Raw genomic sequence first — 19069 nt, forward strand, 5'->3', positions numbered from 1 at the left:
ATCCACATCTTTGCACAGATTTGGCCTTTTAAAAGCATGTGGTCCTAAAATTTGGATCAGCTGAAAAACAGCATGTTTCAGTTTAATCGTTATTTTCAATTAATTGAATGCTCAAAAAATGTTTTGTCTCACTCTCATTTCTTCTTGTTGTATGTTGAAGCTCTACTTGGAACCTTGTTAAGATCCAACAATGTAAAATATGATTTTTTGCCATTTTTCAAGTGGTCTTAAACTTTTGATCAGGACTGTATATATATATATATATATATATATATATATATATATATAGAGAGAGAGAGAGAGAGAGAGATGTTTTTCTATCAGAATGACAGACACAAAAAAAAAAAAAAACGGATCCTATTATAAATCAATGGTAGGTCTCCGGAGCAGCTGGTGTCCGGCACAGCGCTTCTGTTATAAACGGAAGCGACTATGCCTTATCTGTAATGCACTGCATTCTGGTAAGTTTGGTTAAGGGAGGTTTTCTTGGAGAAGATTTCTGCAGAGTACCTGTTGTAAAGTGTAAAGTTTGCAGGATGCAAACCAGGCTATGAATAGACTCTAAACAAGAAGGGAATTTAGGTTGTTTGAGCTCTTCAGTCTGCACAATTGTCAATAAAGCTCTGAATAAGAATAAGTTGTAATACGGGTTGTAACTCTGGTATAAGACAGGTGGTACAATGGATTTACAAAAAGTTACTCAACCTTTTTACATAGGTGATATCCTTAACTACACTTTAAAGCGTTGTTGGAGATGAAACCACTCTTTAGGATGAATATGCTACAATTCATGTCATTTTGCAGAGATTTTGTACTAAGTGTTTTCCACATCCAATAAAATGTAGAACCTTGCAGTGCAGATCCTATTTCCTGGCGCTTCAACATCAAAGTGGTTGTTCATTTAGGCAACTCATCTAACAGATATCAGAAGAATTGGATAATCTACATACAATTGTATAGTCTCATTTCAGTATGATGCAACTTCCATAATGTCCTGAGCTCTCATAGTATTTGATCTTTAATGTTTTGTTTTTTCCTAGAAGTCCAAGTCATCTTGATCTATGATATCTTCATCGATACCCTTTTTTGATTTATTGTCGCATTCTTCAAAGCTTTCTTTGTTGTTTGCATACACCTGACCAATGGTTTCATTTTTAGATACACTGACAGGACTACCCCGTAATGAGGTATCTTCATCTTCAGAGGAACTGTCGGGATACATTTGTGACTTTTTGCCAGATGAACTATCCGACTGTCTATTTGGTGATGTTTCTCCAACATTTTGGTCTTCTTTGCATTCTATTTTGGCATCTTCATCAGAACCATTTTGTGTTATGAGAGAGCACTGAACCAAACAAGAGTTGTTTAAATATGAGCCATTAGTCTGAAAAGCCTCAGTGTCTTCTCCTTGGATATCTTCCTCAGCGTTGATAGCAGCATTAGTTGTTTCATCATCAACAATGTGATCTTCATCTTCTGACAATTTATCTGTTGCTATATGAACTTCATCTGTTTTATTTATCTCACTTTCATTTTCTTCAGTCTCACTTTTTTCCTCTTGATTGTTTGTTAATTGTTGACTAGTGGGTAGGCCATCAGAACTGTGTTCATCATCGTTCTCATTGTTTTCACAAACTAATGTATGTGCATCAGGGCATTCCACACCCATGTCTTTCAATATGGCTGAATTTTTATCCGAATCATCCTCCAAATCGTCTACATGGTTGATTTCTTCAATAGGGACTTTACTTTCTAGTTGGACACTTTCTTTTTCCTGAAGTGGGCTACTAGACTGAAAATCACTTGAGTCACAGCCTTCACATTCATCCGTTACTGACTTGACTTCTTGACCATAAACTTCACCACGTTCACTTGAAATATCTGATTTTTCTTTATCGATTTCTTCTCCAGCATATACTTCATTGAGGCCTTCTTCATTCTCAGTTGAACAGTCATGTGCGATGCTTGGTTCAGGTTCTTCTCTTTCTTCTGTCAATAATGGATTAGCTACAACATCACTTGCATCATTTTTAGGGTCATTGTTCTCCCGTTTCAGTCTCAAAATCTGTTGAAGGTCAAATGCTTTAATGATCGGGGCATTGATAGCAACTGCTTGTGGTTTAGCAAATTTTAATGCTCTCTTTTGCATTATACATTTCTCACATGGGCAAAAGTCACCATTAGGCTGCCCACTGCCGTCATCTCCAAATGAAGCACTGAACGATAGGTCTTCTTCATCTGTTTCGCATGAGATATCATTTGTACCAACACCCCTGTTCTCTCCATTTGCATATTGGTGGATGGATACCCTTTGCATTGTTTGTAAACGTCTTCTTCGTTCTTCTGCTTGCATAGAAGAATTGCGTCTGGAGCCTTCAACTGGAGGTCTTGGCACCTTACTTCCTGCCTGAGTGTTTATGCTTTTGAGTTCATTCGAAATGCTCCTTTGGATTCTTTGACTTACTTCATTTTTCAGTTCTGCAATCATTTCATCAAGATTTTCATTGTCTTCCAAATTCCACCTGACTTTGAACTCATTCATGGCGTCTACATAATGAGTCATGAATTCTTTTTCAATTTTTTTGAGCAGTTTTAATACCCAAACTGGATCGACATCCTGTCCTTGTTTATCCTCCTTATTCCCATTAGAATCAGAAGTAGAAATGACCGTTGATGGACAATCACTTGAAGAATTGTTTGTTTCTGTTGAGTTGGGCTCACTGAATTTTGGTTCTCCAATATGGCTAAGGATATTCATGCTGTTATTAGTTGAAATCCTGTGTTCATCTACAGTTTCTATACACTCAACATGATTTACATTATTTACTGAGTTAAAAGATCCTTCTTCTTTTGTTTCTTCTTTTACTTCTACTTCAGGTGTACTATCACCGCTGTCTAACTTTTTCTCATTCATGTTTTCATCCATGGCACATGACTTACCCTCAGCAAAGCTAGCCACATCAACCTCATTTGTAGTTTCTTTCTCATTCTCTGCATCATTTTCTCCAGAAATGACTCTATTCTCTTGACAGCATTGCATACAGTCTACATCTTTAGTGCCTGTAGACAGCTTTCCTTCTTCTGGCCTTCCATTTGCCGCAATGTGCTCACCTCCACCAGTTAGGCTTCCATCACCAGATCCTTCAAAACCACTATTGATATCAACTCCTGAAGATGAAACAGGCGTTAGTTCGTCATCTCTAGAGTACTGTTTTCTAGATTTACTGTTTGTAATACTCTTGTTAGTTGGGACCTCTGCCCATAACGCCTGTAATATGTTTAACAATTTGAAGTACTTTGTTTTTTTAAAGTCATTTGTATTCTTTGTAATCTCTGTTTGACCTTCATCCAGAAGCTGTAGACTTGCTAGGCATGATATCAGGACTATGGCAGAATTACTGAGCTTACTTCTCATGGTCTGTGATACTTCCGGCAAACTATTTGAACGATCAAATTTTGATTCTTGTGAGGGGGATAGCAATGCTTTCATTATTTGCACAGAAGTTTGTATATTGTTTGGAAGTGACTTTTTGTCACAAGCAGTCTGGTGTAGAACTCCCTCATTTTTAACATTATTTGCTGCTACCTTACTTAATAACACAGACTCATCATTATATTTTCCATCAGGAGCATTTGAGTCCTGAACGTCATTTACATTATTAATGCAATTCTCATCTTGAGATATCTCTTTTTTAGCCTCATTGCTGTTGTGCTCCTTTGTTACAGACTCCCCATGCAAATCTTCTTCCTCCTGTACTTTATAAATGTCTGTTTTTGATGCTTCTTTTCCTACCTCTGTCTGTGTTTTTTTCTGGCATTCTTCCACTTCATAGTCAACAACCATGGCTTGTGAAGGAATCTTTCTTAGCCACTCATTTACTACTTCTTCTGGGGTCACATTTGGTAATGCAGATGGAATAAGTTCACTGTTTATATTGTTCTCTGCATCTAAAGGTTCTCCCTTAAGTTTTCTCTTGGAAGAGCTAGAACTATTTTTACGTTTTTTGGTACTGTGGATGTCTTCTCCACTGTTATGACTTGTTACAGTTTTTGTCTTCTTGCAGGTCTCTGTACTGGTTCTAGATGCCAGCATTTCCTTTGATCCTGGTGTTGAAGTTCTTGAGTTAACTGTCTGTTCCCCATTCATGGTCTTCATTTTTTCACTGCATATACTAGTGCTAGATAATTTTAACTGTGCTAACCTTAAATGTTTATGGGTTGGTTTTCCTTCGGGAGGTGATGGGCTATGTATACAGTTCATTTCAGGAGCTTCTGTTTGACTACTTGAGTCAACAACCACATTGTCATTGACTGGCTCCTCTTCTTGTGACATTGATCTGGCAGTATCAGGTGAAGAGTTCTGGTCACACTTTTCAGAGGAACTTTTAACTATGCTCTTCGTCTCAGATATTGAAGACACTCTTGAGCTAGCATTGAAAACGTGTTCATTTTCCTGACAGCTGGCACTATTGAATTTAGAGCTAAGAGATTTACTTGATGCCCGTGAAATGGAAGGACTACACTCACTATCTTTATTTTTAATACATGCTCTGTCGTCAGATTTTTCTGTGCAGCTTAATGATTTATCGCAACTTTCCTGATGGTTTAGAATTTGATGTTGATCTTGAACAAAATTTGGTTGTACTGATTCAGTTATCGATGACATCGACTGACCCGATCTTGTGGATTGAAAGCTCTGTTCCTGATGTTCTGTGAAGGATCTTCTCTTGGACTGAGACAGGGTAGCTTCGCTTTCACTAATGTTGTCACATATATCTAGACTTTCTTGTTTTATCACTATTTCATTGTTTTGTTTGGAAATGGAAGACAAGCAAGGAGAGTTATATAAAGTATCATCTCCATCATGTCCATTGACTTTCACACTTTTTTTAGAGGAAGATTTGGATTTTGTTGAAGATCTGGAAGATCGTCCTGTTGAATGCCTATCATAATCGGCAAGACTAGATTTCACAGGATCAGTAGATAATGCATTTTCAGTCATTTTTTCATGCATTTCATTATCATGTGAGCTCTTTGTATCTTCTGCAGGCTCACTTCCACAGGAATCTTGTGAGATTCCCATTTCTATTGATACACCTTGCATATTCTTCAATGACCCCTTACAATTACATTGGTGTGCTTCTTTGTCTTCCTCATTATAACTAAGGCTGGATGCAAAGCTTTTTGTGTTCATGCCATTTCTCTTCAGCATTCTACTCTGACTCTTTATAGAATGTAACGATGACTGCGAAACAACACTTACTCTTTGACTACAATTTTCACCGCCAGAACAGGGAGTGGCCGATGCTTCGAGACACTCTTCAAAACTACCATCATGACTTCTCTGGCTGTGTTGTTCTTCAGAAAGCTGAGACTGTTGCTTTTGCAAAGAACCTTGACTCTTTAAGCTTGATCTTGACTTGTTTCGACTCTTGCCTCTTTTTGTTGGTTCAGTATCTGAAGCAGCATCCACATTTGAGGCTACAGTTGACCGACCACTACGACTTGCACACTGGCTAACTGTTGAATATGTCACCACTGTATCTCCATTTTCTTTGGTTTCTGAATAATGTGAAGACCTGTGGACAACATGCTCTGTGTACTCCTCCGAGGACACAGAATGAAGACTATCGACAGATGTCTTTTCATTACACATCAATCTATGGCGTGAGGATGTACTTGAAGCAGATGACCGTGTTTGCCATGTAGCTCTTTTCACATAGTCCTCTTGTTGGTTGACATGCATTGGGTTTTTCCAGATATCATATTCTTGGCATTGCATGCCACAGTGACTGCAATATATGTCCTCTATACCCGTATAATTTATCTTAGAGCTACACGAGTCAGCATCACATGGATAGAATGACTCATCTGTCTCAGAAAAGTTCTCAGTGTTCATCTCCTCCATCTTATTATTTTCATTGAATAAACAAAGGTCTTCACACTTTGCTTTACCTATTGTACTGGACTTTTTTATTTGTGTGGACCATTGAAGGGTTTCTTCATTAAGCAGGCGAAACCGTACCTTCATCTCTACTGAAAGGCTGCCATCTTTGTTTACATGAACCTTTTTTTCAATGTCATCATTGAGTAAGGAATGTCCTCTGTCTTCTGATTTTTCATGAGGACACATATTGGGGTAAGAACCAAAGCCACTGTTCAGTGGTGACATATTCACGCCATTTGGATATGATCTTTCAGAAGACAGAGAGAGCCTTGTCTTGGTGCTTGATGATGGCCGTGGGTGAATCACACTCTTTTTGGCTTTTAGTCCAAAGTTTGCTGTGAAGACATAAACAGAAAATAATATGTCAATTCACTATATAACTAAAACAATAGTGTTGTGTTATGCAAAGTATATTTGATAGAATTTAAGATGCTTTAACATAATGATGATTAAATGTGTTATGCCATGATTGATGTAAAAAAGACAGCATATACACTGCTCAAAAAAATAAAGGGAACACAAAAATAACACATTCTAGATTCTTAATTAATTAAATATTCTTCTGAAATACTTTGTTCTTTACATAGTTGAATGTGCTGAAAACAAAATCACACAAAAATAAAAAAATGGAAATCAAATTTTTCAACCCATGGAGGTTTGGATTTGGAGTCACACTCAAAATTAAAGTGGAAAAACACACTACAGGCTGATCCAACTTTGATGTAATGTCGTTAAAACAAGTCAAAATGAGGGTCAGTAGTGTGTGTGGCCTCCACGTGCCTGTATGACCTCCCTACAACGCCTGTGCATGCTCCTGATGAGGTGGCGGACGGTCTCCTGAGGGATCTCCTCCCAGACCTGGACTAAAGCATCTGCCAACTCCTGGACAGTCTGTGGTGCAACGTGACGTTGGTGGATAGAGCGAGACATGATGTCCCAGATGTGCTCAATTGGATTCAGGTCTGGGGAACGGGCGGGCCAGTCCATAGCATCAATACCTTCGTCTTGCAGGAACTGCTGACACACTCCAGCCACATGAGGTCTAGCATTGTCTTGCATTAGGAGGAACCCAGGGCCAACCGCACCAGCATATGGTCTCACAAGGGGTCTGAGGATCTCATCTCGGTACCTAATGGCAGTCAGGCTACCTCTGGCGAGCACATGGAGGGCTGTGCGGCCCTCCAAAGAAATGCCACCCCACACCATTACTGACCCAATGCCAAACCGGTCATGCTGGAGGATGTTGCAGGCAGCAGAACATTCTCCACGGCGTCTCAAGACTCTGTCACGTCTGTCACATGTGCTCAGTGTGAACCTGCTTTCATCTGTGAAGAGCACAGGGCGCCAGTGGCGAATTTGCCAATCTTGGTGTTCTCTGGCAAATTCCAAACGTCCTGCATGGTGTTGGGCTGTAAGCACAACCCCCACCTGTGGACGTCGGGCCCTCATATCACCCTCATGGAGTCCGTTTCTAACCGTTTGAGCAGACACATGCACATTTGTGGCCTGCTGGAGGTCATTTTGCAGGGCTCTGGCAGTGCTCCTCCTGTTCCTCCTTGCACAAAGGCGGAGGTAGCGGTCCTGCTGCTGGGTTGTTGCCCTCCTACGGCCTCCTCCACGTCTCCTGATGTACTGGCCTGTCTCCTGGTAGCGCCTCCATGCTCTGGACACTACGCTGACAGACACAGCAAACCTTCTTGCCACAGGTCGCATTGATGTGCCATCCTGGATAAGCTGCACTACCTGAGCCACTTATGTGGGTTGTACACTCCGTCTCATGCTACCACTAGAGTGAAAGCACCGCCAGCATTCAAAAGTGACCAAAACATCAGCCAGGAAGCATAGGAACTGAGAAGTGGTCTGTGTTCACCACCTGCAGAACCACTCCTTTATTGGGGGTGTCTTGCTAATTGCCTATAATTTCCACCTGTTGTCTATCCCATTTGCACAACAGCATGTGAAATTGATTGTCACTCAGTGTTGCTTCCTAAGTGGACAGTTTGATTTCACAGAAGTGTGATTGACTTGGAGTTACATTGTGTTGTTTAAGTGTTCCCTTTATTTTTTTGAGCCGTGTAGTATAAAATAATCTCTAACAAGCTAGATGTTTCTAACTCTGCTAGATTTATCTCAGGCTGGCAGATCAGGAGGTTTGTTTTTTCTGCTGCAGCTCTCTCCCTACCACAGCTCAGGGGCATGTCCTTTCTCAAGGGCCAATCCTTTCTGCTGCAGCTGTTTCCCTGTAACTGCCACAGCTTTTAACAGTAGATATGGCTGGTGACAGTTGAATATTTAAACTGAGAGTGTGTGACCACCTAAGTGAGCTGGACAGAAAAATTATGAAAAGACTGAACACAGCAGGTGGCGCTATACAGATACATTTTATTGAACAGCTCAGTGCCTATGGTTGCATAGGCAAAATATCCAGGAGCTATCAGTAGGAGTAAAATCATGCAAGCTTTAGTTCTTCAATAATTCAAATCTAGAGGTGCATGTCATTTATTTTAGTGCCTTAATTATTTTTTTTAATATTGCATTTCACTGTATGTTCCCTTTACATGTTTTTTTTTCACAGGATTTTCTTAGGGTTGAGTGCCCTTATGGGATGTCCTGCCGGGAGGTCTAAGGGTGTGTGTGGCCATTAGGTTCTTCACCTCTCTTCTACCCTAGCTCCTGCTTCCGAAGGAGTAAAACATTTGACTATGGCGTCTGGTAGATGTTAAGATGACAGTTCAGGCAAAAGCTATGAACAAGATGGCTCTACCTAAGCTTCGGTGAAAGGAAGGCTTTCATCGTTGGTCTTTGCAGGGACTTCTGGTTTGCAGAGTCAGGGAAAGGTATACAAGGGCCCTTCTCGATTTGGAGAGTTGACCTTGTACACGTTTTTGTTTGCCTAAATAATATTTTTGTTGTGTCTTAATTGGTTTTACTGCAAGTTTCATTACAGTTATGTTTCTCAGGGGTGGAGGGTATAGTTTTTTTTTTTTTAAATACACGTGTCCATAAAGATGTTCTTCAGGGTTGCAGTCAAAGGTGGAATACAAGAAAGGAATTATCAAAACAACCTTTCATTCTTCATTATCAATGCGAAAAATATTTTCCATATCTTGAGATTTAATTGTTTTTGTTCAAAGGCCCGAAGCCTGAGGCTGCACTACTAAGAGATTCTGATGACAACATATTCACCTCACCTTCACATGAACATGGAAACTATAAAGTGGGAAGTTCTTCATGACAAAACCGCACCTGACAGAAATCAGAAGGGGATATGTTGGCATGAGAACCTCTCAGTAGTTCAGACTCCAGGCTTTGAGCTTGTGGCATCATAAGATCAAACCATTTTCACTTTTTTTTTTTGTTGTTTTCTGGTTAGTTGAAAATGCCATAGCTACATTTATCCAGGAAATGACCTTCTGTATCACAGGTTATCTGCTTCACCTTCTCACAAAGTCTTTACACCTTAAATGATTTCTTGCAAGATGCTCAGAAGTCACTGCGGCTTATGTGGATACATGTTAAAAGACTGAAAATCGTCATGTCCTTCTTCTCCTAGTTGAGTTCTCACGATGGTCTTCCTCTTTTCTGGCCACAGTAACTTTGAAGTGCATTTGTACAAGCTATTTCCTGCCTAGGATCAAATACTATTTCAGGGACCGTGGATTAACTGAAGATGGAGAAGCTCTAGTAATAGACAGTAAAAGATGGTGTTCTTGTGTAAACCTTCCTGGAAGTAAATCCCGACTTGAGCTTCTAGACTCAACATCTCAAGGTGTCAGTCTATGAAGTAGCATGTAGCTTTATTGTAAAGTCAAAATGCAAATTTATGATTGTCCAAAATGTAACAATAATTTTTCAGCTTTTTTGGTTTTCTGATCAACATATTTAGGCTTCGTTTGTGATATTTTTGTACATTTTATGGATCTTGACTGCAAACATTAGAAAATCTGGTGATGCGTTAACTAATAACAGGATTATGAAGCTCATGGCATCAAAGATAAACTGCCAGACTTGTAAAATCTTTAGTTTCATCATAAATGTTTCACGGTCTTCTTAATAAACCTTTATTGACTGCCGCATAGAGACAGGGGATACAGATATGTATCAGGTGCAAGCCTTTCTAAGATTCACAAAGCTTTGAGTTCACATTGCAGCAATCGATTGTACAAATGTCGACTGTAAAATCATGGGGGTACTGTTGCCACACCTTAACTTCAGTGTTTCTCTTTGGCCCAGAAAGTTGCAAATGGCCATTTGGTGAACAGGTTTCTTGCAGTGGTTGAAAAGTTGTTCTTGTCCAAGGAAAACGTGAGAGTCCCTATGGTTGCATAAGCAGAATATCCAGGAGCTATCAGTAGGAGTAAAATCATGCAAGCTTTAGTTCTTAAATAATTAAAATCTAGAGGTGCATGTAATTTAACTCTAACGCGTTTCAGACTATAGCCTAGACCAGTGGTGGCGAACCTATGGCACGGGTGCTAGAGGCGGCATTCAGAGCCCTCTCTGTGGGCACCCGCGGACTGGAAAAATTCTAAGTTGTACCAAAATGCCTTAGACTTTTCCTGGCATTCATCAGCGCAGGGGCGCACTATGAACAACACAGGCAGCGCATTGAGTGTAACCAGGGTAATATTGGACTGTATTATTCAGGGTAAATTGCTGTGTTGGCACTTTGCGCTAAATAAGTGGGTTGTAGGTTTGCAGTCTGGGCACTAGGTCTCTAAAAGGTTCACCATCACTGGCCTAGACCTTAGTCGTAACCTTAGGCCTTGGCAATTCTGTGTGCACAAACTCATACAGTAATGTGTGGTTTGCACAACTAATCTACAGTTTGGACTTGCATTGCACTTCATGTGGTGCCTTCACCATGAACAATGTGGAAGAAAAGGCTCTAAGAATCAGAAGAATGTCTGTATAGTACAGCACAAGCTGGAGAAGGCAATTTTTTTTCTCTTATGGATCTTCACTGAATCTCCCATATGGAGATATAGTACATATGTGTGCATAAGGCTAGTGTAGTCCCGACACCCCTGAGAAAGCTGCAAAACATGTCAAGGGGACTAAATTAATGTTAAATTTTGACCGCTGGCAGAGTAGCAGCGAACCTAGTGTGAGAAGTGGACTGCAGCCGCTCCAGATAGCACTGGTGCTATGATAGAGATACTGTGCACCGGGATCTATCTCCATTAAATATTAAGGCAGTCCAGGGACACATAGTTTCATTGAGCTAAACTATACTTTTTTTTTAGAGGAAGGGGGAATCTGTTGTGGTTTTTTGCACCATGAGGTACAGTATATACACAGTCCAGTCCCATTAGTCTGACCACTTCCCAGTTTTTGGAAGCACGTAGCTCATGAAGGAAGTCCCGTGTGCTGAGCTGGCTTGGTGGGTATATAAGATGTGTGATAGGCTGTCTACACACATATCCCTCACTGCTGTCATGGGTTTAAAGGGGAGATTTATTAGAGCTGTAAAAAGGGATAGTTATTGGCTTGTCAGATTTGTGAAACTGCGCAGTGTGAACTGTTCTCTGCTGCTGTGGTGAAAGTGTACGGTGAACGGACAAATGGCAGCATTGTGAATAAGAGACGTGGAAACTGCGGAGCACCACGTGCCACTGATGTGAGAGATGAAAATACGCCGGTCAAACCTCCCATTATCTCAGACCACAAGGCCACGACTACTATACAGGCACTCACCATTTTTCTTATTGTCCATCACCTCGGTATTGTTGCTTGGATGAGAGCGGAGGCCTGGAAGCTTGTCACGTTTATGCACATCTTCCATGTGGATGGACTTAAAAGGCTCCTTCCCTGCACAGATGAGGATGCCGGCAGACTGCAGAACGCCTTGTATGTTTTCAATCTGTTGGGCACAGAGCACAGGCACAATGCTTATCAATTTTAACGTATATGGACATTAAAAACATTAAATCCTTTTTTAAACAATATATAAAGTTAAACAAAAATGTACTATTTCCCCCCCTCACGGGTAGCTGTAAACCTGTTTCCAATGGTGTGAGACTAAACTCACATGTATAGGTGGTCTATATGTCATTGTGACTTTAAATTGGTAGCCATCTTCCTCTGGAAAGCTCTTTCTTACAGTAAATGTGCTTTATTGTTTCATAGAGCCTGGGTTATGTATGGTTTGTTATGTCCATTGCTATGCTGCCATCTAGTACCCAAACGGTGTTATGTTATTGCATTTGGTACATGCATTAGGACCTTTTGGTCGCATGACCCTCCTGTGAAGGTCCTTTATACAGAACAGGGCCTGTTTAAACCTACGTAGAGAATGCAAGTGTTTCAGCAGCAAGCCGCTGTTGTGTTAAACTCACCCTGTGGTCTGGACCTGCCTCCTTCTACCACCTTCCAGGCAGGCCCGCTCTGTCACTCCACGCAGGCTAAGGCCCGCTTGACGGCAAAGCCTCTCCACCTCTGCCTGTTGGGTGTGTGCATCCTAATCGTCACCAACCAATGGTTGACAGTCTTGGGGTACTTAAGGCATCTTCCCCTGTGGGTATGTGCCTGAGCAGTAAGGTTCCTTAGCTTGCTGTGTTTCCTGCGTAGGTTTGCTGTTCTGTTGCCTGCCCTGACCTGTGCCTGTTACCATATTAACCTGTCGCTCCTTCCCTGACCTCAGACTGTTGGTCTTTGCATTGACTCCTCCAGCCCTGACCTCGGGCATGTCTCTTACTACGTATTTCTGCTTGACCCCTCGGTGCTCTGCATTGATCTCTCTGCCCTGTATTGGTCAGCTGTTAACCACACAGAAAGTATTCCAAGAGGTAGCGGACTTGTGGTTCCTCTGCAGCAAAATCCAGGGGTTAAAGAATGAATACCAGGGTACTGCCAGGATAGTGTCTTTAGGATTAGCCCCAAGTCAAATCCATTGGTTAACATAACAGCATGTGGTGGAGTTACAACTATTTCCTGAAATATTCCAGGAGAACTACTAGAGAAATGTCTTACTGGGGAAGACGATCACACACTAGATTGGCTTCACAGAGGTGGAGCCAGGCACAGCTCAAAGAAACAAGCCTGTTTGCTGTATATTCTCCAGTAAAGATTCAGTGAAACCACTACGTCGCTGTCATTGCCGACCATTGTCCTGTGCATTTTACACGCTAATCCCATCCTGCCAAGATTACTGCAATATCCTTCTCTGTTGTTCTTTTCCTTTTAACATACTTGCACCCATTTAGTCCAACCTCAACTCCGCTGTCCAGCTTATCCACTTCTCCCCTTGTTCCTCCACTGCCTCTTGTCTCTGCCAGTCCCTTCTCTTGCTGTCCAGAGAATATCTTTTAAGATACTTACTTACAATGACAAACAAGGCAGTCCACAACCTGTCCCCTCCATCAGGCCCTGTTCCACATTTTATTTTGGAAGAGTACAAGACCTTTTTCTCTACTCTCTCTTTACCTCCTCCTCACTTCATCATCTCCAAGATTTCTCTCGTGCTTTCTCCATACTCTGGAATGCAATACCCCAATAAATCAGACTCTCCCACCCTTTAGACTTTTAAATGCAACCTGAAAAGTGCAGTCTTCAGAAAAGCTTCCACCTACAATAATCTGTCTCTGCTACACAACTGTATAAGCTATTTTAAGGGGTGTATATAGAAATGTAGGGGCCCCCACACAGGACAGAAAGATTTCTGCCTAAACCCTTTTCAATGACCCTTGCGCCATTTTTCCACTGCCTCATTTGCTAAAAGTTGTTCCTTTAGAGGGTCCTGACCACATTTTTACCTCCAGTAGAAGAGGAGATGATCCCAACTAAGACTGGGCCCCATAGCAGTCGCATGGTCTGACGCTATGGTAGTTACGCTCCTGGCTGTCTCCTCGTAGAATCTAAGACTCCAAGGTTAGGGCCCTCTCTTATTCTGTTCCTCAGCAAACTCATAAAGTTTATTGTACTTGTGGGTTTGACGTGTTATGTATACAACAAAACATGCAAATACTGTTATGCACTTTAAGTAGTGTTGATCGAGCCCGCTTAGCCGAACACCAGTTCGGCTAGAGCATCGCGATGCTCGGCACATCGCGGTGTTCAGCCGAATACCGCGTCTGCTCGAGCGCGATGCTCGAGTATACTCCCCGCACGTTTGCTGGCAGAGTTGGTGTTAGAGACCCAAAAGTCCTTTTAAGGACTATTGTTGTGTCTGGCAGCAATATATATTTTTAGCGCAACCTGCGCTAAATAGCTTTCAATTGTTTGTCCGCTGCAGACAGGACGTTTTCTGCGCTACATCTCCTGTGTAACGTGTGCACAGCCTAAAAATATCTGTGACATCCAGTGTACTTTTTCCGTAGACAATGCAGACAGCGACATTACCTGCGCTACATCTTCTGCATAACGTTAGCCACTGGTGGCAGCAGCGACATTACCTGCGATACATCTCCTGTATAACGTTTGGACATTAGGGTGCTTTATTTTTCCAAAGATGTGATTATCATATGACTTTGCTTACGTCTCAGTTATGTAATATATATATATATATGCCAAATTTCAAGAACATTGGATAATATTTAGAGGTTGCACACATTGATCACTTTTATCTCAAACTAGTGAAATTTCTAATATTGAAGTGCTTTGTACTAATGGGCTTCTCATGTATTTCTTTCATCTTTTGCAGGTAATTGAACTTTAAAATGGGAACCAAAATAGGAAATTGGCTGCTAGAAAAGGTGCCTAGTGGTGAATTTTTAGGAGCTCTGCTCTCTTCAAAGGAACAAGTACTGTTAGTTTTTATTTACCATCACAAGGAAATTAAAGAAACACTTTCGGATGCTGCTAAATCTACCAGTACTAAACTACAGGAAGTGTGGAGGAAAGCAAATACTGTATCCCTGTTAAGACGGAGGAGAATATCCGTGCTGGTATACAGAAGCTGTACAAAGAATACCAAAATCTGGGTAAAGAGAAATCGAGAAACACGAATAAAACAAATGTGAAACGGCAGATTTAGAAAGGTAATCTCGTCGAGTTATTTGACATTTCCCGGCAAAATGTCATGGACATGACTAGCGTATCACAAGAAGATAAAGAATTTCTTAGGTCGCAAAGAGAAGATCGTATGAGTTTGTCAATGAGTGGAGTAGACAAGGTTTTCACCTCGAAAATAAGAACTAAGTGTACAAAAGAAGAAAAAAATGATTCATATAAGAATAAACATTACAAAGCTATAGCTGAAATCAATAAGACAGTTATACTGGAAGACTCATCTCCATCATCATTAGCACCTAGTGAGGAAAAGGCCGAGTTTTCTCCTCCAGCAATGAAAAAATTACATTCTAGTCCTACATTAAAACCTCTTGATCAGACACTTACATCTACTTGGGATCGAGAACAGCTCTCTATTCGACAAGCAAGTACTTCATTTATAGCAACTGCAAAGAGCCTTGGCCACGATGTTTCAAAAATTTCCATATCTCCATCTACTGTTTACCGATCTCGGGCGATTAATAGAAGTAAAATGGCAAAGAAAATCGAAGAGTCACTCTTTGAAAATCCTCCTCATTTGGTCTTGCATTGGGATAGTAAACTGTTGCCCTCAGTTGCTCATGGGAGTGTCAAAACTTATGAAGATAGAGTTGCAGTTCTAGTGACTGGCAAAGATTTTGAACATTTGCTTGGCGTATCTGTTGCCCTGAAAGGCACTGGTGAGCAGATGGCTGAAGTAGTTATTCGGGAAGTGGACCGGTTTGGGCTATGTGACAATATCATAGGTATATCTTTTGAAACTAAGATTATGGCACACAGTCAATTACAATTTTGCATCCTGTTCGCAAGAGGCGCAAGGGATTTTGTATCCTGTTCGTATATAGTTCGCATAAGGCACAGAGGATTTTGAAACCTGTTCGTGATGCCAATTCTATGCAGCGAGCCGGACTGTAGGGGAAACACGTGAGGCTCACGGTGGGCCAATGGGAGTAACAGTTCATGTACTCACGGTTAGCAGAGCCTCCATGGGCCGGCAGTGCAGTGGATGGGAAGAAAGCACTGAATCCTCCAGGGCACTCTCGATTGCAGGGAACACCAGCCAGATGGAAGTTGAGATGCCCTTGATGGTGTAGGTGTTTAAGGTGCTTTGGTGGCTGGGCCCCTGTGTTCATGACGCCAGCACCCTAAGGTGCAAATGTTGAGTGTAGTAGTAGTAAATCAATTTCAACCTTTACTTGAATCAACAGTCTCAAGGCAGATGTTACAGTCCATCAATAAAGTGCATTCATATGGCATAAGTGATGACTTAGAAATAAGTTTAATTGTATTCCACTTATCAGGTTTAGGCAATTGTCAGTTGAGGAGTTTTCTCTTTAGGGTTGACACTTTACAGGCAAGACTTCTTATAATAGTTCTAAGCTTAATCTATAGCACTCTGGTACTAAATATGCTGGTTTCGGTTTACTTTGAGCTATCCTATAAGGACGTTCTCCCTCGTGGCAGGCATCAGTCTTCTGCTACATTATTTGCAGGATGCTTTCCTAAAAAGGTTTAAGTTTCCACTATATCCCGGAAGGCTTCTAGTGAATAAGGACAATTCTGTGCACTAATTATACATACGTGTCTCGGCACTTGGAAAGTTACTCTCAGGCACTTGTGCTGATGAGGTCCATAAGCAGGGCCGGTGCCACCCATAAGCAAAGTAGGCCCGTGCATAGAGCGCACTCTTGCTGGGGGCACCAGCGGTGGCCTACTTTGCTTATGGGTGGTGTTGGCGCCGGCCCTGCATGTAAATCCTCCTCTCCTCAGCAGTACACATGTATAGGCGTGCTCACTGCTTTCTGTTCTCTGGAGGCCCCGCCCCTTCCTTTGACGTCACACCTCCCAGAATCACATGACCAGTGAAGGAGTAAGTGACTGGAAATCCTGTCCTGTGTACTGGACCTGTGACTACAACCCCTATCATGCTTCAGGACCAGCCCCAGATGTCATTATAGGATTAAACAGAAGGGGAGAATAGAGGGAGAGCAGTGTGTGTGCAAGCAGCAGGGGGAGCAGTGTGTGTGTGCAGGCAGCAGGGGGAGCAGTGTGTCTGTGTGCAGGCAGCAGGGGGAGCAGTGTGTGTGTGTGTGTGCAGGCTGCGGTGAGAGCAGTGTGTGTGTGCAGGCAGCAGGGGGAGCAGTGTGTGTGTGTGTGTGTGTGTGCAGGCAACAGGGGGAGCAGTGTGTGTGTGCAGGCAGCAGGGGGAGCAGTGTGTGTGTGTGTGTGTGTGTGTGTGTGTGCAGGCAACAGGGGGAGCAGTGTGTGTGTGTGTGTGTGCAGGCAGCAGGGGGAGCAGTGTGTGTGTGCAGGCAGCAGGGGGAGCAGTGTGTGTGTGCAGACAGCAGGGGGAGCAGTGTGTGTGTGTGTGTGTGTGTGCAGGCAACAGGGGGAGCAGTGTGTGTGTATAACAGTAGGCGGCGATATAAATACTGGGGGCACTGTAGTACCATTATAACAGTAGGGGGCGATATAAATACTGGGACACTTCAGGGAGAGCATTGTAACAGTAGGGGGCATTATCAATACTGGGGGCATTGTAGGGGTATTATAAATCCAGGGGACATTATAGGCGTTCTTATTACTACTGGGGGCTATAGGAGGGACTTATAGATCTGCCTTATTTCTACTAAGAACACTATGGGGGGCCTTATTACTACTGAGGGGCTCTAGGTTGGGGAGTGATGATGTGAGGAAGCAAAAATGTCTGTGTGTCACACTCTGCAGAGATGAGGCGGCTAAAAGAAGTTGTACGGACCGAATGGAGAAGATGATGACAGAGAAGATCTACATCAGAGGAGATGTCACCTGGCAGGCCCTGAATGTGACAGGTATGTGCTGCTGTATAGAAAGTACAGCAAAATGCGGTGTGTGGGGGGAGGGTCGACTGAGAGAATTGGGCCATATTCATTGGGGCTTGTACCCCGGATCTTTTGAGACCCTAGCAACGCCCCTGCTTCTGACTGTTTCTAATAACCACCAGCTGAACTGGGAATGCAGCTCTGGACTAACACATAATGTAAACCTCAGAATCATTACAAGGCAAGAAATAAAATACATTTACAATGCCACTGAGAATGAAATAACAATGTGACAAGGGCTAATATTTCATTACACTGGACAAAAATCTCTGTATGTAGGAGCAAACCTATGGAGAGCAGGGTGCAAGACTGAGCAAAACACAGAGTCACGCAGGCTGCATGGAAAGAAATAATTCAGCCGCTTTAATGTAGATGTGACTAGGCCGAACCCAATGGAGCAAAGCCTGATTAACAGATACTTACTTCTAATCCGATAATGCAGCAGTCTTCCTTGTCACTTCTGAGCATCGTGATCAGTAGTCACACGACAGCAGTGAATTCTGGGGCATGCTGCCTTTACTTCTGGTAGCAGACCAATACCAGTGCCCAACTATCATATTTATCTATCTATATATCTATAAATTTGACCTAAAAAGTCCTAAAAGTAGATAAAGATAACCAAATCAAACAAATAAGTCAAAATATTAGACTTGGTCATTTATTTATTTAGGAAAATGATCCAATATATCATGTCTGTGAGTGGTAAAATTATGGGAATCCTTAGGATTAGCAGATAATTTGAAAGTGAAACGAGTCAGTTTTCAATCAATCGGATGACAATCAGGTGTGAGTGAGCGACTTGTTTTATGTAAAGAACAGTGATCTATCAAAGTCTGGTCTGTGTTTGTGGAAATGTCTCATGGCATGAACAAAGGAGATTTCTGAGGACCTCAGGAGAAGAGTTGTTGATGCTCATCAGCAGAAGAAGGTTGACAAGCGCTGTTGTAATAAACAGCGCAGCATTTACCATAGGCACAGTGTGTATGTAGCAAGCAGCCAGATGATCTGGACTGCCATCCAGCTGCTTGTCCTCTTGTGTAGCTGGCACAGTGCTGCGGAGCCGATCTTACTCAACTGCGGGCCCCACCTCCTGACCTCTGCTCTCACTACGTGCATCCATCCTCCAGCTGACACTGCATGCAGAGAAGGGAGCTCTGCTGCCACCCACCTATGTTCTAGAGGCTGAGTGGAACGCGGGAGTTCAGTGTGGGAGAATGCGATGACAGGGAGGGAGAAGAGAAGCAGGAGGCTCTTTTTCAAATAAAGCTACAAA

General features: G+C 42.2%; 1 protein-coding gene across 1 annotated transcript in view; it reads right to left on the reverse strand.

Moving 5' to 3' along the window:
* Window positions 1-1036: 1036 nt before the first annotated feature.
* Window positions 1037-19069, reverse strand: part of RP1L1 (RP1 like 1) — a 69563-nt gene continuing 51530 nt past the window's right edge. The window contains exons 3-4 of the mRNA XM_040429826.1: window positions 11645-11810; window positions 1037-6282 (exon numbers count right to left, since the gene is read on the reverse strand). Coding sequence (XP_040285760.1) covers window positions 1037-6282; window positions 11645-11810 — 5412 coding nt within the window. The remainder of the gene's footprint in view (window positions 6283-11644; window positions 11811-19069) is intronic.

Source organism: Bufo bufo, chromosome 4 (genome assembly GCF_905171765.1).
Source record: "Bufo bufo chromosome 4, aBufBuf1.1, whole genome shotgun sequence".
Classification (NCBI taxonomy): domain Eukaryota; kingdom Metazoa; phylum Chordata; class Amphibia; order Anura; family Bufonidae; genus Bufo; species Bufo bufo.